Source organism: Mesoplodon bidens (genome assembly GCF_964165515.1).
Source record: "Mesoplodon bidens genome assembly, chromosome: 3".
Lineage (NCBI taxonomy): Eukaryota > Metazoa > Chordata > Mammalia > Artiodactyla > Ziphiidae > Mesoplodon > Mesoplodon bidens.
In genome coordinates this window covers 14453653-14478319 of record NC_138178.1, presented here as the reverse complement: position 1 = coordinate 14478319, position 24667 = coordinate 14453653, and the positions used below count along the sequence as shown (strand labels likewise).

The 24667-nt window shown below is 37.2% G+C and overlaps 2 protein-coding genes across 2 annotated transcripts in view; both read right to left on the bottom strand.

Moving 5' to 3' along the window:
- The window catches only part of NEBL (nebulette), a 341624-nt gene that overhangs the window by 103875 nt on the left and 213082 nt on the right, over positions 1 to 24667 (bottom strand). The gene's annotated exons all lie outside the window — the stretch shown is intronic.
- The window catches only part of LOC308614949 (nebulette-like), a gene marked incomplete at its 3' end in the record, with an annotated part of 96108 nt that overhangs the window by 68303 nt on the left and 3138 nt on the right, over positions 1 to 24667 (bottom strand). Inside the window, exons 2-4 of the mRNA XM_081229851.1 lie at positions 11794 to 11868; positions 8844 to 8915; positions 1114 to 1218 (exon numbers count right to left, since the gene is read on the bottom strand). Of these exons, the coding sequence (XP_081085977.1) occupies positions 1114 to 1218; positions 8844 to 8882 (144 nt within the window). The 5' untranslated portion in view covers positions 8883 to 8915; positions 11794 to 11868. The remainder of the gene's footprint in view (positions 1 to 1113; positions 1219 to 8843; positions 8916 to 11793; positions 11869 to 24667) is intronic.

Genomic DNA, 24667 nt, shown 5'->3' with positions numbered 1-24667 from the left:
CAATGGCGGGGTGCAGGGGGGGGGTGGGTTTTACTGTTTGTGCACCTTCCCATGTGCAATCTGCACTGTCTCTAAGTGATCTCAATCATTACTCATAAAGAGAGACACTCATTCACTATTTACTCTTGGGAACATTAAGTTCAAAGGAACATAACAGATCGCCCTCTTCCTTTTCTCTGTGCAGGAGAACTAATAGCTAACACAAATAAACACTTGTCCACAGGTCCCTGCTGTTACTCCCACTTGGAGCTAGATTTGAGTGCCGATTTATTGAGCATATAGCCTGCGTAAGCCTTGCGTTCCCATAACTCTTTGGATTTGGGTACTTAAAATTTACCAATTTTCTTCAAAATGTTTTCATGTTGACAGAAATAATCCCGAGAATATCATATTGATCTTTTTCCAACATAACTTACGAAACACTAGAGGTCAGTCATTTACAACACTACGTAATCATCTTCCTTTCAAGTTTCTCTCTTTGAAATGATATATTCACAGAAACCAGCAGTTTCTCATCACAGAAATTACTGTTAACATTGCGCTTTATAAGACAACATAAGTCGCAGTTCTAAATGCTCTCAGGAAAAGACTCTCTTTCAGCTGGAAAATGAATGTAGTGTATTTCTCACTCTATGGTTTCGTAACAGGTGTCTCTGTTGAACTGATCCTACTCAAAAATAGTTCAAATTGATTTAACATTACTTACCAAAGATACCACATTTTATGGAACCTGCTGGTTTCACTTATTTTCAAAATTATATTGAATCATTTATATCTAATAAGTCTGTTAAGAAATAAAATAATGGAACTTCTAAAACTCTTTTGCCAATACTTTCTATTGAATAAAAATATCCCTTTTTAAGAGTACTTTTACGTAAATAAGAAAGGGTTAGAGTCAAAATAGACATATAATAAAATACATCAACCATAAATAATAAAACATCAGTTTACATGAGTTAATTGACATAGTGCACAGAATTATGTAATTATACAGATATTACCAACATTCAGTGGTGTTATCAAAAATATTATTGTCTAACTTTCATGCACAGACTTTTACTTACATAAATAGAAAAAGAAAATGAAAGCCATTTGCAAGTTTTGATACCTTACCTCAGAAATAAAAGCGCCAATCTGTTTTACATGTTTTAGCATAGGCGTGTCAGTCACAAATGTACACTTGTCTTTAGACTTTTTATACTCTTCTTTATAATGGATCTAAAAGAATATTTTACATAAGAAGAGAAAGAAAAACAATTTTAATACCCCTTTTTTGAACAGAAGAATTACCTTGAGAAAATCTGTTTTCTGAAGTAAATACTCCAATGTGGAAGGATGCTCAAAACAAGCCAAATCAAATAAACTGATATCCAGCCCAGAACAGCAAATGTGATGAGGCAAAGGCGGGGAAAGGGTGCTCTTTACATAAGCCAGGGTCTAGTTATCATCAAGTATCATGTGTGTTGGCTAATGAGAACCTACTGCATAGCACAGGGAACTCTACTCAATGCTGCAGTGACCTAAATGGGAAGGAAATCCAAAAACGAGGGGATATATGTATATGTACAACTGAGTCACTTTGCTGTACAGCAGAAACTAACACAACATTGTAAAGCAACTATACTCCAATAAAAATTAATTTTAAAAAAAGTTAAAAAAAAAACCACCAAACAAACAAACCAAAAAAAAGGATCATGTGTGTTGGACACACAGTAACTGTGGGTCCTGTTTGCCCAGCTTGTTCAGCATGATTATTAAACGTTCTCCATTTCACTCGTACAACTGTCCTAGTTTATTGTTACTTTTAAGCCACAGACCCTAACAGGTAAGCCTACGGTCAAACAGAAACATAGCTGCCTACCTCTAGGTTTAAAACAAGGCGTCATCAGGACAGATGTAACCAACTGAGAAGAGGCAGAAATTAAACAAATGGAGAATACTTCTAGCATCATTAGCTAGACATGCTGGCTTAGAGGAAGAGGCCTAAATTGTGGCCACAATGGGCTTCCTGTTACTAATTAATTATGCTCAAATCAAACTTACCCAATTTATGAGCACCCACAGGCCTCCCCAACCTCCTCCCCACCCCCAAGCATAGAACCCACCCAGAAAGCCTGCCACCTGGTGGAGATCACTGCAGAATGCCCCCTGTGGCAGGCAGAGGAGCAGGACAAAGCCCAGAGAGGCTTAGCTGGGCAACGCTCATTTCTTCTCTCCAGCTCACTAGTGAAGGGAGTCACTCCTTTCCACCCCCGCACGGACACATGGACCAAAAAGAGGTCAGGAACTATGGAGAGGGGCCTAAAATAATCCCACTGTCACACTAACTGCCATCAAATCTGAAAACTGAGCAGGCAAAACTTACGACTAGTTGAGAGGATGAAGGTAAGTTGCTAAAAGTTGTATCACCCTGTAATAAAGTCACGTTTATCTAGCCAAGACTATAAATACTTAGGCCAAAAAAAATGTCTTAGTTCAGATGATAAATTACATGGTCTCCCGGGACTTCCCTGGTGGTCCAGTGGTTAAGAATCTGCCTTCCAATGCAGGGGACATGGGTTCGATCACTGGTAGGGAAACTAAGATCCCACATGCCTCAGGACAACTAAGCCCACAGGCTGCAACTACTGAGCCCGCAACGAAGAGTCCGTGCGCTGCAGTGAAGGCCCAGCGCAGCCAACAATAAAAATAAATAAATAAAATAAAAATTAAATTAAAAAATAAAAAAAAATTACATGGTCTCCCTAATTACAGCCTAAAAATGAAGTTTAATTGTAGACACTACCTGGTTCTTAAAGATCATGACTAATACTGATGTTACACTTTAACATGACATAGAGATTTTACCATATTCAAACCTGATTTGAGGGGCATTATTTGACCTGAGGTATAACTAGACACGAACATACTAAGTAACATTCTTTTAAAATGCAGTATCCCATGGCTATGATTCAGATATTAGATGCTGACCACATTAAACATTTGCTTTATTCATGAAATCAACATTAGAACATATTTATCTTATCTGAGCACTAAATTGCTTTTTTTTTCTTCTCAGAGATTAGCCATAATTTTAGGTCTCTGCAAATCACCCTCCTCAGTCACTAGTAATTAAACCGTTAATGGCAGTATGATAAATAGTAGGCTATTTTGATCATAAGGAGGAAAAAAAAAAGGTATCTCCGTTATATAATTAAGTGTGAGAGAACATAACCTATCATTAGGCTTAAGTCTGGCTCATTATTTTTATCTTTCGCCACCATCTCTTCCCTCTCCCATGCACATGCTTCACCGCAGCGCAGAGGTATGTGCTATGGCTACAGGCCTCCTGATAAGCTCTGACCTGAGCAGAATGTTCAGGACAGGCGCTCGGGATAAGGGTGAAGTATTTACTTCCTTTGCTGTGCAGGCAAATGGTTCAGTCTTCAGTGCGCTCTCCATTCCTTTCTCTGGTCTTTATTTAAAAGATACACACACACACGTATTATATGCTTACTGTCACTCGTATTTCTAATGAATTTTACAATATGAGTGACAATAAGCAAATGATCTTAAATTTTTATATAAAGAATACTACATATTAGTAGCCTCCCTATACCAGGAGAATAGGGAAAAAAATGGATGAAAGGGTACTGCATCGATGACTGATACTAAATCTTAGGTAAAATAAAAATCACTGAGGAGACAGTCAATTCCTAATACAACCATGGTCCCACCTACCGGATAGATTGCCTATCCAATCCTTTCTTTGCTAACAATAGAACTGAAATGTATTTATGAGAGTAGACATGCCCCTACCCCAGCCCCAGAGGACAAACTGCTCTGAACTAGTATGGTTTTCTCATTCCCCTTGGCCAGTGATTGGCCGGGGAGGACAAGTGCCTAGCTCTGGCCATGAGACATTCTTGGAAGTCTTCCCAGCATCATTACTGGTGTAGCTGGTATAAAGGGAGAGACTTGCTGACATGGCCCTTTGACCCCTGGCCCTTCCACCTTTTGTCTTCCCCAACCACAGGAAAACAGCCGCAGTGATGCCATCATAAGACAATAAGCCATCATACCAATGATGGCAGAGCAGAAGGAAAGGCGCCTGAGAGACTGATAACATCCACTGCACCAAGACTGAAGCCCCTACCTCCAGGATTCATATGTGAAAAAAATAGACATCTGTCAAGCCTCTGTGTTAGCATTTCCCTGTTACGTGCAGCCACCTGCGCTCACAACCAACACATGATCCAAAGTTGATGACTTAATGATCAATAAGATGCCCTAAATATTTACTTTCTGCTTTAACCTCACCCATGAACCCCACCGTGTCTCAACTACAGTTAGAGTTAAATTAGTTGAGTGAGCTTCCTCCTCCTAGCCTAGTTTCTTTTACTTACTATGAGATCAGCTAATGGCTGACAGTAGATGACAGTAGATGTGGAAGGGTTAGAGGACATTTCCTTTTAGAAGCATTCGTAACCAAAAGGAACTAGGAAGGCCCACAAATGGAGCCACGTTGGCTAAATGCAGTGAACCCCAGAAGACGGAACTGTGGCTCCTGCCCTGTGTGTTAACTGGGGCGCTCCGAGCCAGGGCTGCTCTCAGGTTTCCTAACACTGTCGGAGCTTTCTCTGGAGGGGTAACCACGGAATTCCATGGTTTCAGCATTGGAAGGGTTTGCCCACAACAAACAATGTTCACTTGCCTGGAAAATGTTCTTTCTGCTGCCACGCAAATGAACACCCTAAAAAAGGTTTGGATCAAAACACTGAATCAGAGACTTCATGCAGATGTGGACTAATTTGCTCTGCAGAGACTCTTTATCCTAATTTACAAGAAACATATAAGAGGTCCCTTTTAACCTACTATTTTTTATGACCATCCTACAAAAGGCTCCCAGATCCATGATTCTGACTGTTTAATGTAGTCAGTAGGTTTGATGTATTCAAAGAATTGATTAGATAGCTGAGTACCAGGACAAAATAACAGAGAAAGGATATCTGGGGAAATAAAAAGCATTACATGGTTAACAGAAAAATAAAAAAGGCTTCCTCAGAGGACCAGGTGTCTTTCAAGACTGGGATGTGAGTTATGCAGAGGGAAACCCCACAACACGGGCAGAGCATGTGCAAAGCAGAAACTAGGCGAGGCAGAAAAAATTTTTTTGAAAAATTCCTCATACTGATCCCCAAAATGAAGCCACCTGATCTGAAAAACAGACATTTCTTTCTATGGAGAATTCTAAACAGTGCAGCCCTCCCAGGACTTACTGCCAGGCCATTCTTATTTAACCTTTTAATAAATTATCCGGCAAGGGCATGATACAGCGAAGTCTGCAGGTCTGCTGATGACCCCACGCTCTCATGGAGAGGGAAATGGTAAACTGAAAGAGATGAACTGCGGAAGCTCTCAAAGGGCCGTGCGAGAGGGCGGAAAACTACAGATTACATCACTAGCAAGGGAAAAATCATTCAAACTATTAAAAGAGGATGGGCCCTACGTGATCAGCTACAAGTCAAAACCTAGGACTGAAAATGGCTGAGGATGATGCCCTTACTGAGGTTGATCTGACAGGTTTCTGCAGCCCCAAGTCCAAGAAACACTAAATATCATCACAAAGGGGGCAGAAGCATCATCCTTCCCCAGTCATAATTACAGCCATCAACATCTGGACTTCTGTGCACAGTTCTGGTTATTACACCCCGATAAAGACACACGAAAGCTAAAAGAGGTCCAAAGAGGGATGATTAGAATGATAATGAAGGGGATGTAGAGAGACTGCTCCATGAAGGGAAACCCATAAAACGACCCTTCTCATTTGAAAACTGGAGCAGAGTAGTGAGTGGCTACCGGCCAGGCCAGACCCAAACCTGAATCTTGTCCCCACCCCTGAGTAGCCAGGTGGCCGTAGACAAGCTACTCAATGTTGGGTTTCACCACCTCTGAACGGAGGCTCATAGGACCTATGGCACTAGCTTGCTGTGGCACGAAATACAATATTGCACGTGGAGTGCCTGGCACACAGCAGCAGAGAAAGGACATCGTGGTGGCCACGGCTTGGGAATCAAACAGACCTTGTTCCAAATTCCAGGTGAGTGGCTCACTAGCTGTGTGATTTGATCAAGAAAATGAGAGTCTGCTTCTTAAAGCTTCAAGATGTAGGACTCTACAAAGCAGGCAAACAAAACACCAAACTCACATGGTGACAGGCTGGGAACAGATTGCCTTCAAACAAACAAAAAGGCTCAGGTAAACACATGGATTCCCCCTCGGGATATAAAGGATCATAAAACAAAACTAGAGTCCTGGAAGCTTTGTCTTTAAGATTGAGACCTGGGCAAAGACTGGTGGCCTAAATTAAATGTGAGCACGAACAGATGGGCACTATCAGAGACGTAATAAAGTCTTGATGGGAACTCCAATCTAACTCAATTCGTCCTTTTTTATATTTGTTTTTAGCTCCGTATTGATGCAATTTCAAATATACATTTTAGACAACCATCTAGACATGTAGACAACACAACAGAGAAAAGAACTTCAAATTTAAGTTCATCGGCTCCATATAAAAACATTGATGACATCAAGAGTGAATGAGCAAGTTATTACTTGATAATATTATTTAACCACACTTCTAAAAAACCAGAAATTTGATTTAGTCCAATACGTGAAGCCCTTCCAGAAAGGGTAAATTAAAATCTAATTTTCAAATGACTGTACAAACTCTCCTTTTCATTTTTTTAGAAACAAAGTCATTGTTCAGACTGTTCATTGGTAGATATAAAAATTCCAAAAATTAAACCAGTATCTTAATAAGTATGGAATTCTCTTTGGAAATAAAATGTAAACATGTACACAGATATAAACGAGACCACAGCAATATGATCTAAATTTAAGTAGTACAGGCATTCTGCCTTGCAATATAAACCTATACTAAACAGAAATTACTCCCACGCATTTGATTTCACCTGCATGAGAGTGGAATAATGTGGCTTTCGCTTTGGCAAAATGGTAAAGGCCATCGCCCCTCCCCACAAGACTGAAGTCACTGAGAGATGCTCTTAACCAAAACAACTCCAACAAAATCACCTACTAACTGAAGTTACCACTTTAGTTTAATGGTTTATATAATTTAGCTCAGCCACAAATACACTTCAAACAAAACGTAACAACACCAGAAGAGGTACTATCTCCAGAGTTATGGAACTTAAGGTTTTGAATGGTCGCATTACTATCACTAATATTTGTGTAATACATAATAATAAAGCTAAGGTAAACTGCATGAAAGCTACAGTGAGAGGTAACACGGCAAACTGGCTAAGGAGAGGGCTTTGTGTTCAAGTCCTACTCCCCATTGCTTAACTGTGTGCCCCAAGGAGGTTACTTAACCTCTCTGAGCCTTCTTTTCTTCACCTCTAAAATGGGAAAACAGAGAACCTATCTCCCAAGTTGCAATGCCTGGCACATAGGACTCAATAAATCTTAACTGTTGCTGAAATTATTATCATTGTTGTTGTCGTTAGCATTTCATCATTATTACAGTTCACAAAGAACTTTTACATACATTAGCTTGTGACTATTATTAAGCAATGACACAAAGAAATACTCAGTTTAAAATTTGGTTACATTGCATGTCAAGTATACAGGAAGGGGTCTGATTCCCACCATCCTTTGGCTCTTTCTGACAAACCAGAAGGGAATACAGAATCATATATAAAATGTGATTGGAGAGATACAAAATTAATTTAGAGGCAGTAGTTAATAACAGCTAGCATCTCTTGAGTACTCACAATGTTCCAGACAATTTACTAAACACTTCAGATGTGTTACGATTTCTTGATCTTACTATTAGAAATGCTGCCCTTGAGGACCTGAGCCCAGCCAGCCTGCCCAGGGTTACTGTTAAACTGACTCAGGCAGGTTAACTTCAGAGAACAGACCGGCACATGGCTGTAAGGATTGACTTCCTCCACAAACAAACGTTTGTAAGATATTCTGATCACTTTGCTTAACAACAACAGAAACAACCAGTTCTCTGCTCCCCTCTCTGAATAAGACAGGCACCCGCTCATGCTTCACGGGCCATCTTTCCTGTGTACCGGCGACTTTCCTACAACTGTTCAGAGGAGGATCATCTAAATTCTCATCCCGAGTGAAGAACACATTTCCCTGTGCTTCTGTAATTCTAGTTTACATATTTACTATAGATACATAGGTAGACAGATAAATATATAGATATGTACATATGAATTAATTCCATAATTCTCGGATTCCCTTGAAATGTGACATAAACCGATCCCAGTTAACGAAAAATGTCACAACAAAAATGCTCCTTTCACTAATATCCATCATCATCATATAGTTCAGGGTTCTCAACACACAGTTCAGTAATCCGTGAATCCTAAATTGTTATTAAGTGTTATATGCAGGTATATGCATGATTCAAAACTATTGAATTCATCAGATTCCAAAAAAGTTCCCCAAAATGCTAAAAATCATTCATTTAGATAGAGATCCTCTCAAAACAAATTACATCATTATACAAATTGTAAAAAAGCTTTGGGTTCTCAATGGAGTATGCTCTGAAATTCGATGCTTTATGATTTCATGACAGAGTGACAGTGAAATTCAAGAAGGGACAAGATTCTGGCTTAACAACACGGAGACCTGTCCCCACAGAAATTCTCTGTCTGGGAGACCGTGGGAAAATCACCTAAAATGTCTGGACTTATTTCCATGATCTGGAAAATCACAGTGGTTTAAATAAATGATTTCAGGGTTTTCCCCTCAGCTCTCTATTACATAATAGTGCCACACATGCAATGCAAAATCAGACAAAAATTACTTAAGCCACTTACATCACTAATGAGTTCAGTGCATTTTCTGGCCAATTCCATGCTCAGGTCTTCAATAACAGGCTTAAAGAACACCTGTCCGGAAAAAAAAAAAAGAAAAGGAAACATTTTTCTAATCGTCGACCTCGAGGAACAAATACCGTTCTTCAGCAATGCCTTCTCACCCACCTTGTCTTCTTCATTTTCTTCTTCTCCTGTTTTTTCTTCTTCAGTTTCATCTTTTACATCCTTAAATACAGGGACCCTCATTTCTACTCTTTCTATATATGTGTGTGTGTGTATATATATATATATATATATATATATATATATATATATTTTTTTTTTTTTAATTCACTAGTGCAGCACCTTTTTCTGTACTACAGCACCTTGAGGTCTTGGCATCTCTGTGTTCTGGCAAAAATGACCGTGCCCAGGCCTCCTCCCTATTTAGCTCACACTTCATCCTCCTTATCACAGTGGGGTGTGAGTGGATGGAACAGCATCACTGAGGTCAGCCAGAGCTAGCCTCATAAGCAGAAATAATATTTTAACAGGCAAAATTCAATTTTGAGAACGTTTAAAGTCAACATTCTCTAAACTGGTTAAGAAATCCAAAAGAGACAACTTATTAATATTTCATGAATTCAATTCATTCATAAAATCGTTTGAAAAAGACTTAAAGATTCTGGGTGAAACCACTCAGCTGTAACACTCAACATAGCACAGTGCAAAGCCTATTATCTCAAAGATTCCTCAACTCCATCTAAATAAAGCTTTCACTGGAATGTCAGACATATCCCGGATTTGGTATGGTGAATCTGGATCATTCAAACTCATTTCATTAACCTAAATTAAATTTTTTATGAGACATATATGTACTTCTCCAGTCTAAAAAATAATACTTTATATTAACTGATTAAAGGCTAGTAATTTATTATGAAAAACCCTTTGAACCACTTCAAAGAATCTATTCTGAGTTATTATGACTGTTAATCTTATATTGCTACTGTATTATTTTAATTGTAAACATCATTAAACATGAGAAGCTGCAGTTAACATAAGCTGATATATCATTTAAGAATTCTAGAAACATCGTTTCAAAAAATAATTACCCTTTTTCAGAAAAATTCTGCCCATTGTGTCAATTTTTACAAATCCACTAGTTATTTGTATATTTCTCAATGTGTAATACATGCTTGGAAATGTTTGGAAAAATAAACTATAACAGTATTTATAATGTGGTATATGTTATATAATTTAAAATATATTTCTCAAAACTAATCCTTTAATGTCAATTGAGGTAATTCTAAGACTATACAGCTCAATTTATCAAATTTGGTTATTTAAATCCTAGGATAAATTAATATGTATAAAGCCATAGCATATCAGTGTGGGACATAATAAAAAAATACCCTAAGGTGAATAATGAAACTAATGATATAAAATATAACTTTAATCAAAAAATACATCATTCTAGGTAGACAATAATGAAACTAATGATATAAAATATAATTTTAATCAAAAAATACATCATTCTATAGTGAGAGGCCCGCACACTGCAATGAAGAGTGGCCCCCGCTTGCCGCAACTAGAGAAAGCCCTCACACAGACACGAAGACCCAACACAGCCAAAAATTAATTAATCAATTAATTATAAAGCAAGTTTTAAAAAAAAATCATTCTAGGTAGACAAGTAATACTGTTTCCTCTTAATATCATATTCAGTTTTTTGTTCTTTTAATTTTTAAAAAATTTATTTATTTATTTATTTATTTATGGCTGTGTTGGGTCTTCATTTCTGTGCGAGGGCTTTCTCTAGTTGTGGCAAGCGGGGGTCACTCTTCATCGCGGTGCGCGGGCCTCTCACTATCGCGGCCTCTCTTGTTGCGGAGCACAGGCTCCAGATGTGCAGGCTCAGCGGCCAGGGCTCATGGGCCCAGTTGCTCCACGGCATTTGGGTCTTCCCAGACCAGGGCTCGAACCCTATCTGCATTGGCAGGCAGATTCTCAACCACTGAGCCACCAGGGAAGCCCCTCATATTTAGTTTTAAAGTTTTAAAATTACCTTGGCCTTGCCTAAAAATTCGGAAAAGAAAAAAATTCTATACAGTCATCATGTATAGATTATTTCCCAAATTGTGTTCTATGAAGCTGAAGTTCCACAGACTACTCAGAGGGGAAAAGGGGGTTTCTTCAACAAACATGTTTGGGGAAACCCATATACTAATCTCTCCCCCTGCCACTTAGAGATCCACATGGCACAATGACACATTAGAAGCTCTAAGAAGACCCACAACCAAGAAAACTATTAAGTTTGCTTAACCCAGCATTTCCCAGATATGAAACCTATTCATCTCATCTAATCCAACCTATCTACCTACCTACTTACCTACTTACCTATTTACCTATTTTTTTTATTGACATCCGATACTCTAGAAAACTAACATTCTTCTGTGAAATATTACTTGGGGAAACATTGTTTTATTCTGAAACAACGTTGTGTTCTGTAAGAGTAGTTGATTGTTTCATGAAATGACTTTTAATACAGGCTAACTTAATGGCATCACATACCCTGCTTACCGGCAAAATGCCAAGAAGAAATGCCCCGAGGGTGCTGAAATTGGAAACCTTAACTTTAAAATCATAGTCATGTCATGCCTATGTAGAGAATTCTACAACGAAATTCTCTGTACATTATATTCGTTCCATAAAGGAGCAGAATGTGTAGACTCTGCTTGTTTCCCTCAAGTCCTCTGCCAAAAGACTCTTCTAATATTCCATAGAAGCTCTATTACATTACCTTTATTGGGAAATAGGGAAAAGAGCATTTTCTATAAGCTTTTCTTGTAAACTTCTAAAAGCATAGGGAGAAAATCTTGCCAAAGCTGCCTAAGATGCACTGCCTGGCTAGTGTCTGAGGTGACAATACCTGCGATGCTCATGGTGACATCTATTCCCCATGGTGAATTACCTGCGTCAGACTTCAGTGGCTGCTATTTTTCTCATTTCCCATCATACAATAAATTCTTATTGTCTCTCCACTGTGCTGGAAGAAAATGATCTGTTGAGATAAGGCACAAAAGTTTTGAAAGCAAAAACAAACACCATATACAACGTGAACACGAATTTTCCATTTGAGATTTTAGAATCAGAATTTTAAAGCTACAGGGGTCCTTAAGAAATCAATCCTACTAAAGCCCTCTCTTTCACAGAGGACAAAATTCAGGTCAAGAAAATTAATTATTTGTCTTATTCACAAAGTTACTCAGTGGAGCACTAGGACCAGAATTTAACTAGAGCCCTACGTTCATTCATTCAAAGAAACATGGGTGGTTATGCCAGGCACTGTGCTGGGTGTTAGAGATGCAATGGTGAGTAAAATATACTTTGTGCTAAAATGAGATAGGAATTGTTTTAAAAAACCATCATTCAAGATTTGCTGGAGGAACTCCTTAATGGAGTGTTTGGCAAGCTAGAAACATTATTACTTTTGATTGAATACATCTTTTTTCTTTTCACCTGTAGGTATAATATAAAATTCACGTAAAGTTTTCTCTAAAATATTTTAAGCCCTGAACTTAATCACAGCAACGCTCTCTTGTCAATAGCTCCAAAATGTAACCTGGGGGATATGAAGAAAGTGTTCTTCATGGATAGCTATCATGTTTCAAAATTCCCACATTATCCTCTTTTTTTTTTAAACCATGTTAAAGGTAGTACTTTAATACATATTTGCATCTTGGGGCATCCCAAAAGGGACTATCTGTGTAGTTGCTGGTCCCTTTCACTTACCGAGCATCTCAGTTACGTTGTCTCTTTTTTACTTTCGCACTCTACCCACGCCCTGGTTGAGAATGAGACCAAGGTGGGAATCACATTACCTACAACTAGACCCCCTACTTCCAGGTCTGGCTCGCCCACATCCTCTAGGGCAAATTATTTAATCGATCTCTGCCTCTAATTCTCCATCATTAAGCAGAAAAACTGAATTGCCAGAAGTTAATACAAGGAGGGCTTCCTTGGTGGCGCAGTGGCTGAGAGTCCGCCTGCCGATGCAGGGGACATGGGTTCGTGCCCTGGTCTGGGAAGATCCCATATGCCGCGGAGCGGCTGGGCCCGTGAGCCATGGCCGCTGAGCCTGCGCGTCCGGAGCCTGTGCTCTGCAACGGGAGAGGCCACAATAGTGAGAGGCCCACGTACCGCAAATAAATAAATAAATAAATAAAATTAAAAAAAAAAAAAAAATATATATATATATATATATATAAATAAAGGCCAGGAGGGCCTCGTGCAGCATAAAAGCCCAAAGATAAGAGCTGACTTGCGCATTTGTAATACAGAAGTCTTCTATCTTTTTATAGTTTGATGTTTATGTGTAACCGAATGTATTTCTGTAACAACTGCCAGGTCCTAGGGGTAATTCAGGTCTCTGGGGACACAGCCCCTGGCCAAAGAAACAAGTTTATACCACCATCACAAGCTATGCAGTGCTTGACTGTCTTCATGTTCTTAAGGTCACATACAACAAGAACCTGTTGGATTTTGAGAAATGTTTCACACTTATTTCACTTCTTTCTCCTTTCTTTTCTCTACAGTGATAGAAAATGTGTTCTTCCCCAACATAGTGATGAAGTGACTTGCAAATGAAAATCCATATTAAACAATTGAAATAGATTGAGATACAGCTCTGTGTGAAGGAACATTTACAGAGATAAACTGAATACTTCCACTTTGAAAATTAATTCAACATTTCCTATTAAAAAATATTCCCCCTAGGGCTTCCCTGGTGGCGCAGTGGTTAAGAACCTGCCTGCCAATGCAGGGGACACAGGTTCGAGCCCTGGTCTGGGAAGATCCCACATGCCGCGGAGCAACTAAGCCCGTGAGCCACAACTACTGAGCCTGCGCGTCTGGAGTTTGTGCCCCACAACGGGAGAGGCCGTGATAGTGAGAGGCCCGCACACCGCGATGAAGAGTGGCCCCCGCTCGCCGCACTGGAGAAAGTCCTTGCACAGAAATGAAGACCCAACACAGCCAAAAATAAATAAATAAATTTATTAAAAGTATATATATATATATTCCCCCTAAATGGTAGATGAGAGGGAAATTAGTTCATCTGACTTGTTTGCCTGCCTTGGCAGTCTTTTCATGTACTCATTTTTAGTTGCCTGGGTTTTTTTTATGACTATCCCCAAAAGGTTCTTGCTTCTCAGTTAAATCCCTGGTTATTTTACTTTTGCCTCATGTATTTCTTCATCGTTTGCATCTATCCAAGAGAGAACTTTACTAATAGATGAGGGAGAAATTGTTTTTCAAAACAAGTAATGTAAGCTTTCTAGGGCATTTTGTCTTCTTTATAAAAGAGAAGAAGAGTTCTGCTTATTATTAGCCCAATCTATTTTTACAATTAACATTTATTAAGCCTATCTTCTCCTTCTTAATGGCTATTTCATTACTGTTTGTTAATTAGAAATCAAAAGAATACAAAACAACCTGAATAACTGTCACCATAATCAATTTTGCCATTAAAGTAAGATTTATTAGTGTTTTTCTATATTCATACTCCTATTTTCAAAAATACAGATCCTACTCACCAATGAAAGCCACACATCTAGACTGGTGTTGGAGAAGAACAAGAAACCAAAAATAAATTTTGGCTCAACAATTTTCAGGTTGGGATGCCAAAATGTAAAATACCTATTCTTCTAAGCATACTGACATGGAAATAAAAGGCCTCTTATTCAGAGTCTACATTAACATAACCACCAAGTGAACTGAAAGACTTTGATTTAATTTGCTGCTTACTTGAGATATTTGTTCCAATTTAATAACCACAAAGCTAAAACCATAAACACTTCCGCAATCCTTCCCACTGAGAGAAGCCCAAGGTTTGAATGGCCTCTGTATGGCTTGCAATCAGAACCAAAGGGTCAAGCACGAAAAAACAGCTTGGCTATCCCAAAAAGTATCCCTTTCCTGAAGTTTTGTGTGAGATGTGTCAGGAAAAATCGTGAAAGACTTTGAAACTGACACACACAAAAAATTACACCATGTCTTATCTAGTGTTACCTTCTGGCTAATTTGGCCTTTCACTCTCTTTGAACTACTTTACCACACAGTAAATTGTTGAAAACTGATAACGATGCTAATGATGCTTTAGCCATACAAATGCAAATTAATTGTGTCCTGGGGAAAAGCAATTGATTATTGGCTTGTTGATAGACCCTTTTATATCTATCTATAAATTCAATTCCACATTCCTTATTACTCATTTATGTTTGGTCCTTCAAATTCACCTTTGAACCAACTGCAACATCTTACTGGTGGCCTCTTTAATTAATGAGTTAAAATCTTTGAAATGTGCTCCTTTTATGCTTTACAAGTATCATGATTTCACCTTTTCTTAAGAAAATCCTTTAAGAGATGCAAATGATTTCATTTCTTCTCTTTAACATTCAGCAAAAGCAGAAATTGAGAAGGTATTACTGGATAAAGCCCTAGTCTCAAAAAAAAAAAAAAAAAAAAAAAAAAAAAGCCCTAGTCTCTAAATTGTGAGATATAGCTGTAAAAATTTTTGGTGTTTATGAAAATTAGCTTTTTGTTTTGTTTTGTTTTGTTTTTTAAGGGTCTGATCTCATTTGACTATTGGCAAATGCCACGTGTGCTTGTATATATGTACATTCACACACAAAACACACACACAACACACACATGCACTCAGGCAGAGTTATAATTCATCACAGCTGCCAGTTCCCTCTTGAAAAGCGTACAAGACTTCAATAAATGCAAAGACTTAATTACTTCTCACATCTGGAAAAACTTGAATATGAGAGTGGATTTATTGAAGAAGCTCTTTGCTTGGCTGTCAACACCATATCAAGAGCCAGAGAGAGCAGGCTTGATCAGTGTTGGCAATTCTTTAACCCTTCAGAGATAGATGTTCTACCAATTAATTCATAACATGTCCTGCTTACATGATTTATGAATTTTATGAAAACGCAGTAGATAATTTCCTAGTCATTTATGGAGAAAAGCTGTTTCTGTCATGTTTCCAGACGGGAGGAATCATATATTAAAATGTGCAAATAATGAGGAAGTTCTTATAGTCAAGGAAAAAGGGAAAGGCTTTTGGAGTTGAAGAGCATATTGAAAACAGCCATTAGAACAATAACTTATGTAAACATATGTGAAACTCAACAAATTCAGCCCTTTTTGGAGAAAGTTTAACAATGTCTCTAAAATGCAAGTAGGGAGTTACATGAGCTCATAACAAGAAGATTTAGCAGGAACCAAGGAATGGGCAGATCTCCCTCTAGAGAGAATATTTAAGCCGGAATTAGGCAAAGAAACGGGGTGTAGGGAAGACATCCAAAGAACATTTGCAAAGACCCAGAGACAAGATTTGGAGGAAGCAAGAGTTCAGTGTCACTGGAGCATACAATGGGGAGAGATGAGGGCGGCGGGGAGAGCTCCCCGAAGTAAATGTATGGAAATCACTTTTCCTAACACAATAAGCCTAAGCGGGTTTGAGCCATGAACCTTTAAGAATAACACAGTTCCTGGTCAATTAACTGCAAACATCTCCTTTACACCTACTCTGTTCCCTTCGTTTGCCTTGAATTTAATTTTTACCCCTTCATTTTATCATTAGCCAATTGAAATACCCCTCTTACCTGGACTTTATGAAAACTCATAGTGAAGAAATTATTCCCAATTTTATCAGTCTAATGAAGAAAAATATTCAAGGGAAATATATTTGTATTATATATCCCCCCAAATAAATGGAAATTATGTTAAATGTGTTTATGATATAAATTTCACACTTCTACGATGTTACAATTACAGTTTACTTATTAAAACACACCTATTTTTTTCTACTTTTTACTAAATAAGCATTATCGATATTTCTACTTGAACCTTAAGCATCCAATTACTATACCTAACTTCACTAAGTATTTCTACCTTGAAGTCATGATTTCAATATCAGTTAAGCCAAGGAAAACAACACAACTGACCTTCGCAAGTTTGGAACTTTTGAAGCACTAATTCCTGAGTTTTGTTCCAATTGTTTCCATGGAGTTTCTTCATGTGTAACTCAAAATATAAGATACTATCAAAATAAGACTATTATTAAAGTAAATGTATCGTTAAAACAGCTATAAATTTAGTGATTTTTAAAATAATTGGTACCCTTTGAATAGTGAGAACTAGTTTAACATATATTGGTGGTAATTTCTCTCTGAGGACTTTATCTTCTTTATGATTTAATGTGTGTGTGTGTCTAACTTCATTCATTTCACAAATATTTCTTGTGTGCATTCTATGGTCTAGGCACTATTTTAATTTTAATCTCTTCAGATAATCAATGAATAACACCAACAAAAATCTCTACCCTCTCCTATTTCAATCACATATTCATTCATTAAATATTTATTGAGCATCTACTTTATATCATGTATTGTACTAGGCTTTGCATCTCTGGTATATTTCAGATACTAAATATACATGTGATAGTCAATATTCACTAGTATAGTCAGTTAAAAATACATATTTTTTATACTATGATAAATTTGTTGGACTTATAAAACCTGCATTTTCTAACAACATTGTAAATCAGCTATACTTCAATTTTAAAAATTAAAAATAAAGAAAAAACAAAAGCTGCATTTTCAAAAATGTAGCAGTATGTTTTTAAAAGTTTTTATCAATGTTCAAATAACTTTGTAGATATCAATTTTCTGTTCTTTTGTACACTAGTTATATCTACAGGTGGTTTTCTCCATCCATCTTTTTTTTCTTAAGTTGTGTGTGCAAAATTTTTCTTCATAACCCCAATATGGTTGGCCTATTTTTGATTTGCTCATAAAGTGACATCTCCCAGGCAAAGTCTATCTATGTTGTTTTAACTACTTCCAAAATCATTCTCTGGAGCAGCTCTGTCTAGTAGAATTGTAATGTGAGCCACATATGTAATTTTAAATATTTTAGCTGCCACATTAAAAAAAGAAACAGATTAAATTGATTTTAATGATATGCTTTATATAACTCAATATATACAGAATATTATCTTTCAACATATGTGATATTTTATCTTTTTTTTATACTAGGCCTTTGAAATCCCGTGTGTTTTAATTTTACACTTACAGCACATCTCAATTCAGATGAGCCATATTGGATTGTGGCTCCATAGTGGACAGTGCAGCTCTATGGTAATGCTGTGAGACTGGAAATCATTAGCTATTTTTTCATTTTTGATCACATATAATTTAAATAAGAAAAAATACATTTAAAATTAAATTTCTTAAGATGAGAATTTCAGAATCCTACTAATCAAGCAATAAAAACTATAATCTATTTTAGTTTCCAAAACTATCTAAATCAGAGTCCTTTGTATGGGAATGTATTTTATTAAAGGGTTTAAATTGTTATTATAAATAATGAATTAACTCTTTAAATTATGTTTTAATTAACTTCACCAAAGGTGTATTTTCAAACTGCTATCTTGTTTCATTAACGAGAATGACATATTTAAAGTCCCAGCAGTTTTCAGAATAAATATTTACTCATTAATTATCTATCTAACAAATAGATAATTATATGAGTGAATAATAAATATTCACGCTTTTTCTCTCTAAATAACAGAAGCCCAAATAGTGAAATATCCTCCATCAATACTCCCATTTTTTTTTGAAACTCACATTTTTAACTCACATTGTGCAATTTAAAACACACCAGCAATTTCTTCATCAATATGGCCAGGTTAAGTCCTTTTTAAACCACGTTGTAAAGCAATGTCACGATGAAGTATGAGATTTTAATAAAGAAACTGATGGACCACTTAAAGAACCTAAGTGTTTTACTGAAATGAGACTTTTCTATTAAAAACTTGAAATCTTCAAATACTCAACAGAAAAGATCTTGAGGAATTAAGGGAAATGCAGCATCTCTTATTTCTGTTCCACAGAGGACCCAGCTTCTTTCCTTGATAGAGCCAGCAAAATGGCTATTTTTAAACTGCTGGGATCTTTAATAATATCCAATTGCCATGAAATGTTTGAATCAAAAATACTGTTACATAAAATGATATCCAAAGCCTTCAATTTCATTTGTGTTATCCCTCATACAAACTCTGCTGCAAATTTTGGAGAAAGATAACTCTATATAAAAATGGAGGGAGGCAGTCAAGAACTCTTAGAAGCCCCCTCTTCTGGCCCCTACCAGGTACTCTGAGAGGGCATGAAAGGGTAATTGCCACATGCCAAGCACCTGCCTTGGGCTTTACATATAAAATCCTACTTAATCCTCCCAACATCCATTTCACAGATGAGACACTGAGACGCAGAGTGAACTCGCCCAAGTTCTCACAGTAAGAGATTCAAACCCAGGTCCGTATTACTTCAGTGCATGTAAAACCCGCTAGACCATAGAGCAATAATAGAACGCTGACTCATTGACTGACTTCTGGTAGCAATATTATTATTTTCTATTATCTTTTTCGATTTCCAACTTCAAAGGAATTGTCGTTACTGATGGTACTTGAAAGGAAGAGTACTTGTGGTATAGAGACAATTTGGTTCCTGGGATGGGCAAAAGCAAGACTCCCCCAGCGTTAGAATCAAAGGTAAAAGCAGGTAACAGTGAAAGCATGATGAGCATCCTTGACCTGACACAACCAAATCTGAGAAGCCTTCCTGCTTTTCATTCATTAATGGTACATTTATAAGCGGTAGTGAGCCAGCAAATATTTAACAACCATCTTTCCCAGGGAAAGAAAGGAAGAAAGGAAGGAAGGGTGGGAGGGAGAGAGGGAGGGTGGAGCACAATTGGCTGGGATGAGCTGTTAGGAGCCGGCACCTCTCATGAAGCACTGTGAGTAACAACAGAAGCCTGTATCTCCTAGTAAATGGACCAAGTGTCACCAGGCAACCTGAGAAACTAATCTTCCAAAATTTAAAATACTCATTTCAAGATATACCATTATGCCATAGTGCTATTCTGTTCCTTACTTGCATGTTGAAAGCATTCTAAATAATAAGATTTCAAATTTATTTAAGCAGTGCTTTTTCTCTTCTGATCATCATATACTGAGGTCATAAAGTCTGTGTTTGTGGTTCTCTTAATGATAATTCAGATGCATATAAGACATTGCACACACAAATGGAGGAAGTGGAATGGAAAATAATTTAAGAGGCAGATTTCATTGTATCCAAATAGAGCCTGCTCTTTCTACATAGCTGCCTTGACACCCAAATAGATCTGGTGTGTTTTCTTTTAATGGGATTCAATACATAACAGTTCAGAATATAGTTAAGTGTTCATTGAAAATAGTGTGATAGCAATGACTTTTATGGTAAGGTTTCTCTGATTGACACAAAACTGATGAAGATAACTTACCAAAAAAACTGAAGAATTCTCTAGATTTAGACTAGAATATTAGGAAAAAATCACCCCCAAATTTAAGAGTAATTATAATTGTATAAAAGAAATATTGGCCTTATATGCACTCCTGAGCTGAAAATGACATTTAACAAAATGAATAATTTTTTAAATGAATATTCTCTAGCCATTTCTTATAAATCTACATTTTTAAAGCATGAAGTAGCTACTTTTAAGGTTTTCCATTATAAACTGTCCAAAAAAGTGAACTTTATACAGAGCATTCCCACTCTGAGGGTCTTTTTTTTCCCACTCTGAGGGTCTTTTTTATGTCAAAATTTTACTTAGATGTAAAGTTTGCTGAAAAGGAGGTAATTTTGTTGACACATATTAATGAAGTAACAAGGACATCTTTTTTTCAAGATTTTTAATTAAGCTTTGATACTACACCACTATCATCATAGTCCTATGAAATATTTTTTTCTCACAGAAATATCACTACGTGTGCATTTGACCAAGGCTGTACTTGGTTTCTTATTTTAGGATTTAAAATCATTAGACATGTTATTTCCTTTGACAGTTCTTTATGGTATTTACATTACTCTCTCGTACAAAGAGCCATGAGTAAGGAAGTCTCAGATTTTCATTTAATCAGATTAAATAGCTAAATTGTATAATCCTATTTTAAAGTATTCATCTGTATGGGTTTTTAAAAACTTATCATAATAGCTTTAGATTTTCTAAATAAACCTTACAAGATTCTTTTTAGAGACCACCTGTGGTCAACTCAAAATACAAACATTTCTATATGGGGTAAATTATCTTTATTATAAAATCTAATCTTCTGGGATAGAGTTGCAGAAGACTTTCTTGTAAAGAAGATTATGTTTTGACTAGTTCTTTATTTGTCTTTTTATTATATCTTAAGTTCAGTATTTTATTAATTCTTTTTTTTTTTTTACTTTTCCAAACACAGCACTATCTTTGTTTAAATATTCAAAGGTTGGAATGTTTATGATATAAGGACTAAATAGTTTTCAAAATATCATCAAAAATGTATCTTTTAAAGTTTGTTACAGGCTTTTATAATGTTTGTATCTCAGAAACAGGACTAGTGATTGTATTTGGGCCATGATTTGACGAAGATCATAACTGACTCATGAAATGTGTTATAATGGAGCTTCTGCTCAAGTTCTTTATGTTATACAAAAAAAAAACAGAACACATGCATGAGATCATATTCCACACCGAATTGATAGCAGAACTTTACTTTTTGGCAAAAACACTACGACTGACCAGGCAAGAATGGCTACGGACGGGAGAGATACGAAGCCCACTAGCTCCTGACTGAATGAACTGTGGTCACAGGACCATCACTTGGAAAGGGTGAGCTCTGGGAGCACCACTCTGGTGTGCAGCGAGGAGAAAGTGCCTCAGGAGGAGGAGTCCCAAGATCTGGGTTCAAAACCCCACTCTGCTACTGACCTGCTGTGTGGTGGCTGGTGGGTCACCTGAGGTCTTTGGTCCTTTATTTTCTCGAATGTAAAAAATTAGGCCAGCCTTTCCAGTTCTGAGATCGTATGATTACCTGATTACCAAATTTATCTTATCTACTAATCACCACGGTACAAAGCATTCAAAGATGAAAACATTATCATCAACAAATTCTTTGATCAAATCACTTTTTTTTTTTTTGGTCAAAGAGTTAATAGAAGTCAACTATGTTGAATAGTAGACACTGGGGTAAGTCCTTTACATTTCTTATCTCCTGGCATCCTCATCAACTCTCTAGAAAGTAAATACTATCTGGACCCCCAAACTGAAGATAAAAAGGGCACAGCACTTGCTTAAAAGTAACAGCAACAGGACCAGAACTAAGATCTTCTATATAGTTTATGTATTGCCCCACCATTTATAACCACTGTGTGCATTCAACACTGTGATGTCATACAGCTGGAACCTACTTTTTTTTTTTTTGGGCAGTACGCAGGCCTCTCACTGTTGTGGCCTCTCCCGTTGCAGAGCACAGGCTCCGGACGCTCAGGCCCAGTGGCCATGGCTCACGGGCCCAGGCGCTCTGCGGCATGCGGGATCCTCCAGGACTGGGGCACGAACCCGTGTCCCCTACATCAGCAGGCGGACTCCCAACCACTGCGCCACCAGGGAAGGCCTGGAATCTACTTTTAAAAACACCCTTTGTATTTTGACTACAGGTCAGAACCTAACCAGGTATGACTGAGTGGTTGATAAAAGTACAGGATGTTTATAAAGCCCATTTCCATACACATCAAAATGTTTTTAACTACTAAAAAGACTTAGCCTTTAAACAACTACAAGAACATTTTCATAGTCTAGTCTAAAAACAGAGTATTTAATTCAAGGTACTTACATATAAGAAAATATAAGTGGATTCCATATGCAACAAAACAGTGATGTAGTCCCAAGGCATGGGAAATCATCGGTGATGTAGCTATGCTGAGTATATACATGGCCATGTGTTCCAAAATCGATATAAACATAATCAGTGGGAAATTAAATTCTGATAGAGCCAAGAGTATGGCTTTGAAAAGCTTTTAAGCATTTATCTCTCCAATGATCTCGTGAGGAGTTCAAGCTCGCTTTTCAAGCAATGACACTGTCCAAAGCTCTAAAAAGCAGATATTTATCATAGCACTAAGTCTGTTGCAAGAATTTCTTGGCAGTTTGACTCAATATAAGAAAATAGGGCTTCCCTGGTGGCGCAGTGGTTGAGAGTCCGCCTGCCGATGCAGGGGACACGGGTTCGTGCCCCGGTCTGGGAAGATCCCACATGCCGCGGAGCAGCTGGGCCCGTGAGCCATGGCTGTTGAGCCTGTGCGTCCGGAGCCTGTGCTCCGCAACGGGAGAGGCCACAACAGTGAGAGGCCCATGTAACGCAAAAAAAAAAAAAAAAAAAAGAAAATAAAGTTTTCATGTCATCACAAATGGGGAAAGAAGTTATCTTAAGCACTATCTTTCCTTAACCCTCAATTTAATTAACATACTCTCTCAAGGTTATAATAATAGCTTTTATTATTCTTCACACTAATATTTTAGTTGTCCTGCCAATATGAATGTAAATGTGAAAAAAATAACTTTTTAAAAATTACACTAGATGACCAACACAAAATAGATGACCAACTTTATTTATATTAGTTCTGTTTTATATATTCAGTTGTATTACATCTCCCAAAGGAATACTTTGGAGACAATGGCACTGATATGTTTGAAATACAAATGTATATTGTTCATATATACATTATTTCAAATAACTGAGTATTTGATTCAAAATATCAATGTTTGAACTATTATGTATAAATCACTATGTTAGGCATTATAAGAAATATAAAACGATAAAATCTAGCCTTTTATACTCAAGAAGCTTTTAATCCATGAGTAGAGACGAAACAATGAGAAAATACACTGAAGTCATCAGGGAATTACAGAGTTCTGTGACAGCTCAGAGAATGAAGGACATCACAAATATCAGGGAGACTCTAAAGTTTCATGAACATTGCCTTGGATCTGCACAGTATGAAGGTCAGTCAGTTTTTCAAAAGTGAGAAAAGGAAGGCTGGAAGACAAAGCCTGAGAAAAGATAACAGAATGACCACACTATGGCCCCCATGGGAAATGAGTTCAGCGTGCATGGGGAAGGTCTAGGAGTAAGGAATACATGAAAGGCAAAATGAAGACAGCTTCAAATGCCAAGCCAACAATTTTAAATATAATTCAATCAGAAATGCTGCCTCACAAAGTTTTAAGCAGGGGAGTGACATATAAATCAAATATAGAAAGATTACTCTAGTTGCAGTGCAGGTGAAATATGCTGAAATGGAAGGAAGAAGGATATCAGAAGACTTCTGCAAAATAGTCCAGGTAAGAAATAAAAACCTATACCCAGGATTATGAAAGCTGATAAAGGTAAAGGGTTGGGAGACACTAAAAATGTAGGCTGGGCAACAGACAAGAAGCAAAAATGAGAGGAGAGAGATCATTCTAAGGTATTTTGAGTTGTTGGGATAGAAAGGGAAATAGCCTCAGGCACAAGCATGTTGAATCTAAGATGGAATTGTTCAGGTGAAGTAACAGCTATCAGTTAGATATGCATAGCTGTCAGATTAGGGCACTGATTCAGCTCAGGAAAAGAGGTAAGAGTTCAGAGAAGCAAATCTTGGAGAAAAAGAGAACAATTTTCAAAGGTATCTCCTAAAAGAAAAGCAATTCACCCTCAAAGGACACTGATGATTGTCCATGTTGTACATAGGAAAAGGTACACTCCTGAAACAAGGTGTTCCAAGAGAAAATGAAAAATTCTCTCTATTCTGTTTTCTTAACAATTCTCAAAACCTACTTTGTTTTAATGGAATGCTTCATTTGAAATATTTATTGAGACACCATTACATGAATAAGGAACTTGGAATACAAAAACAAACAAAACAAAACAAAAA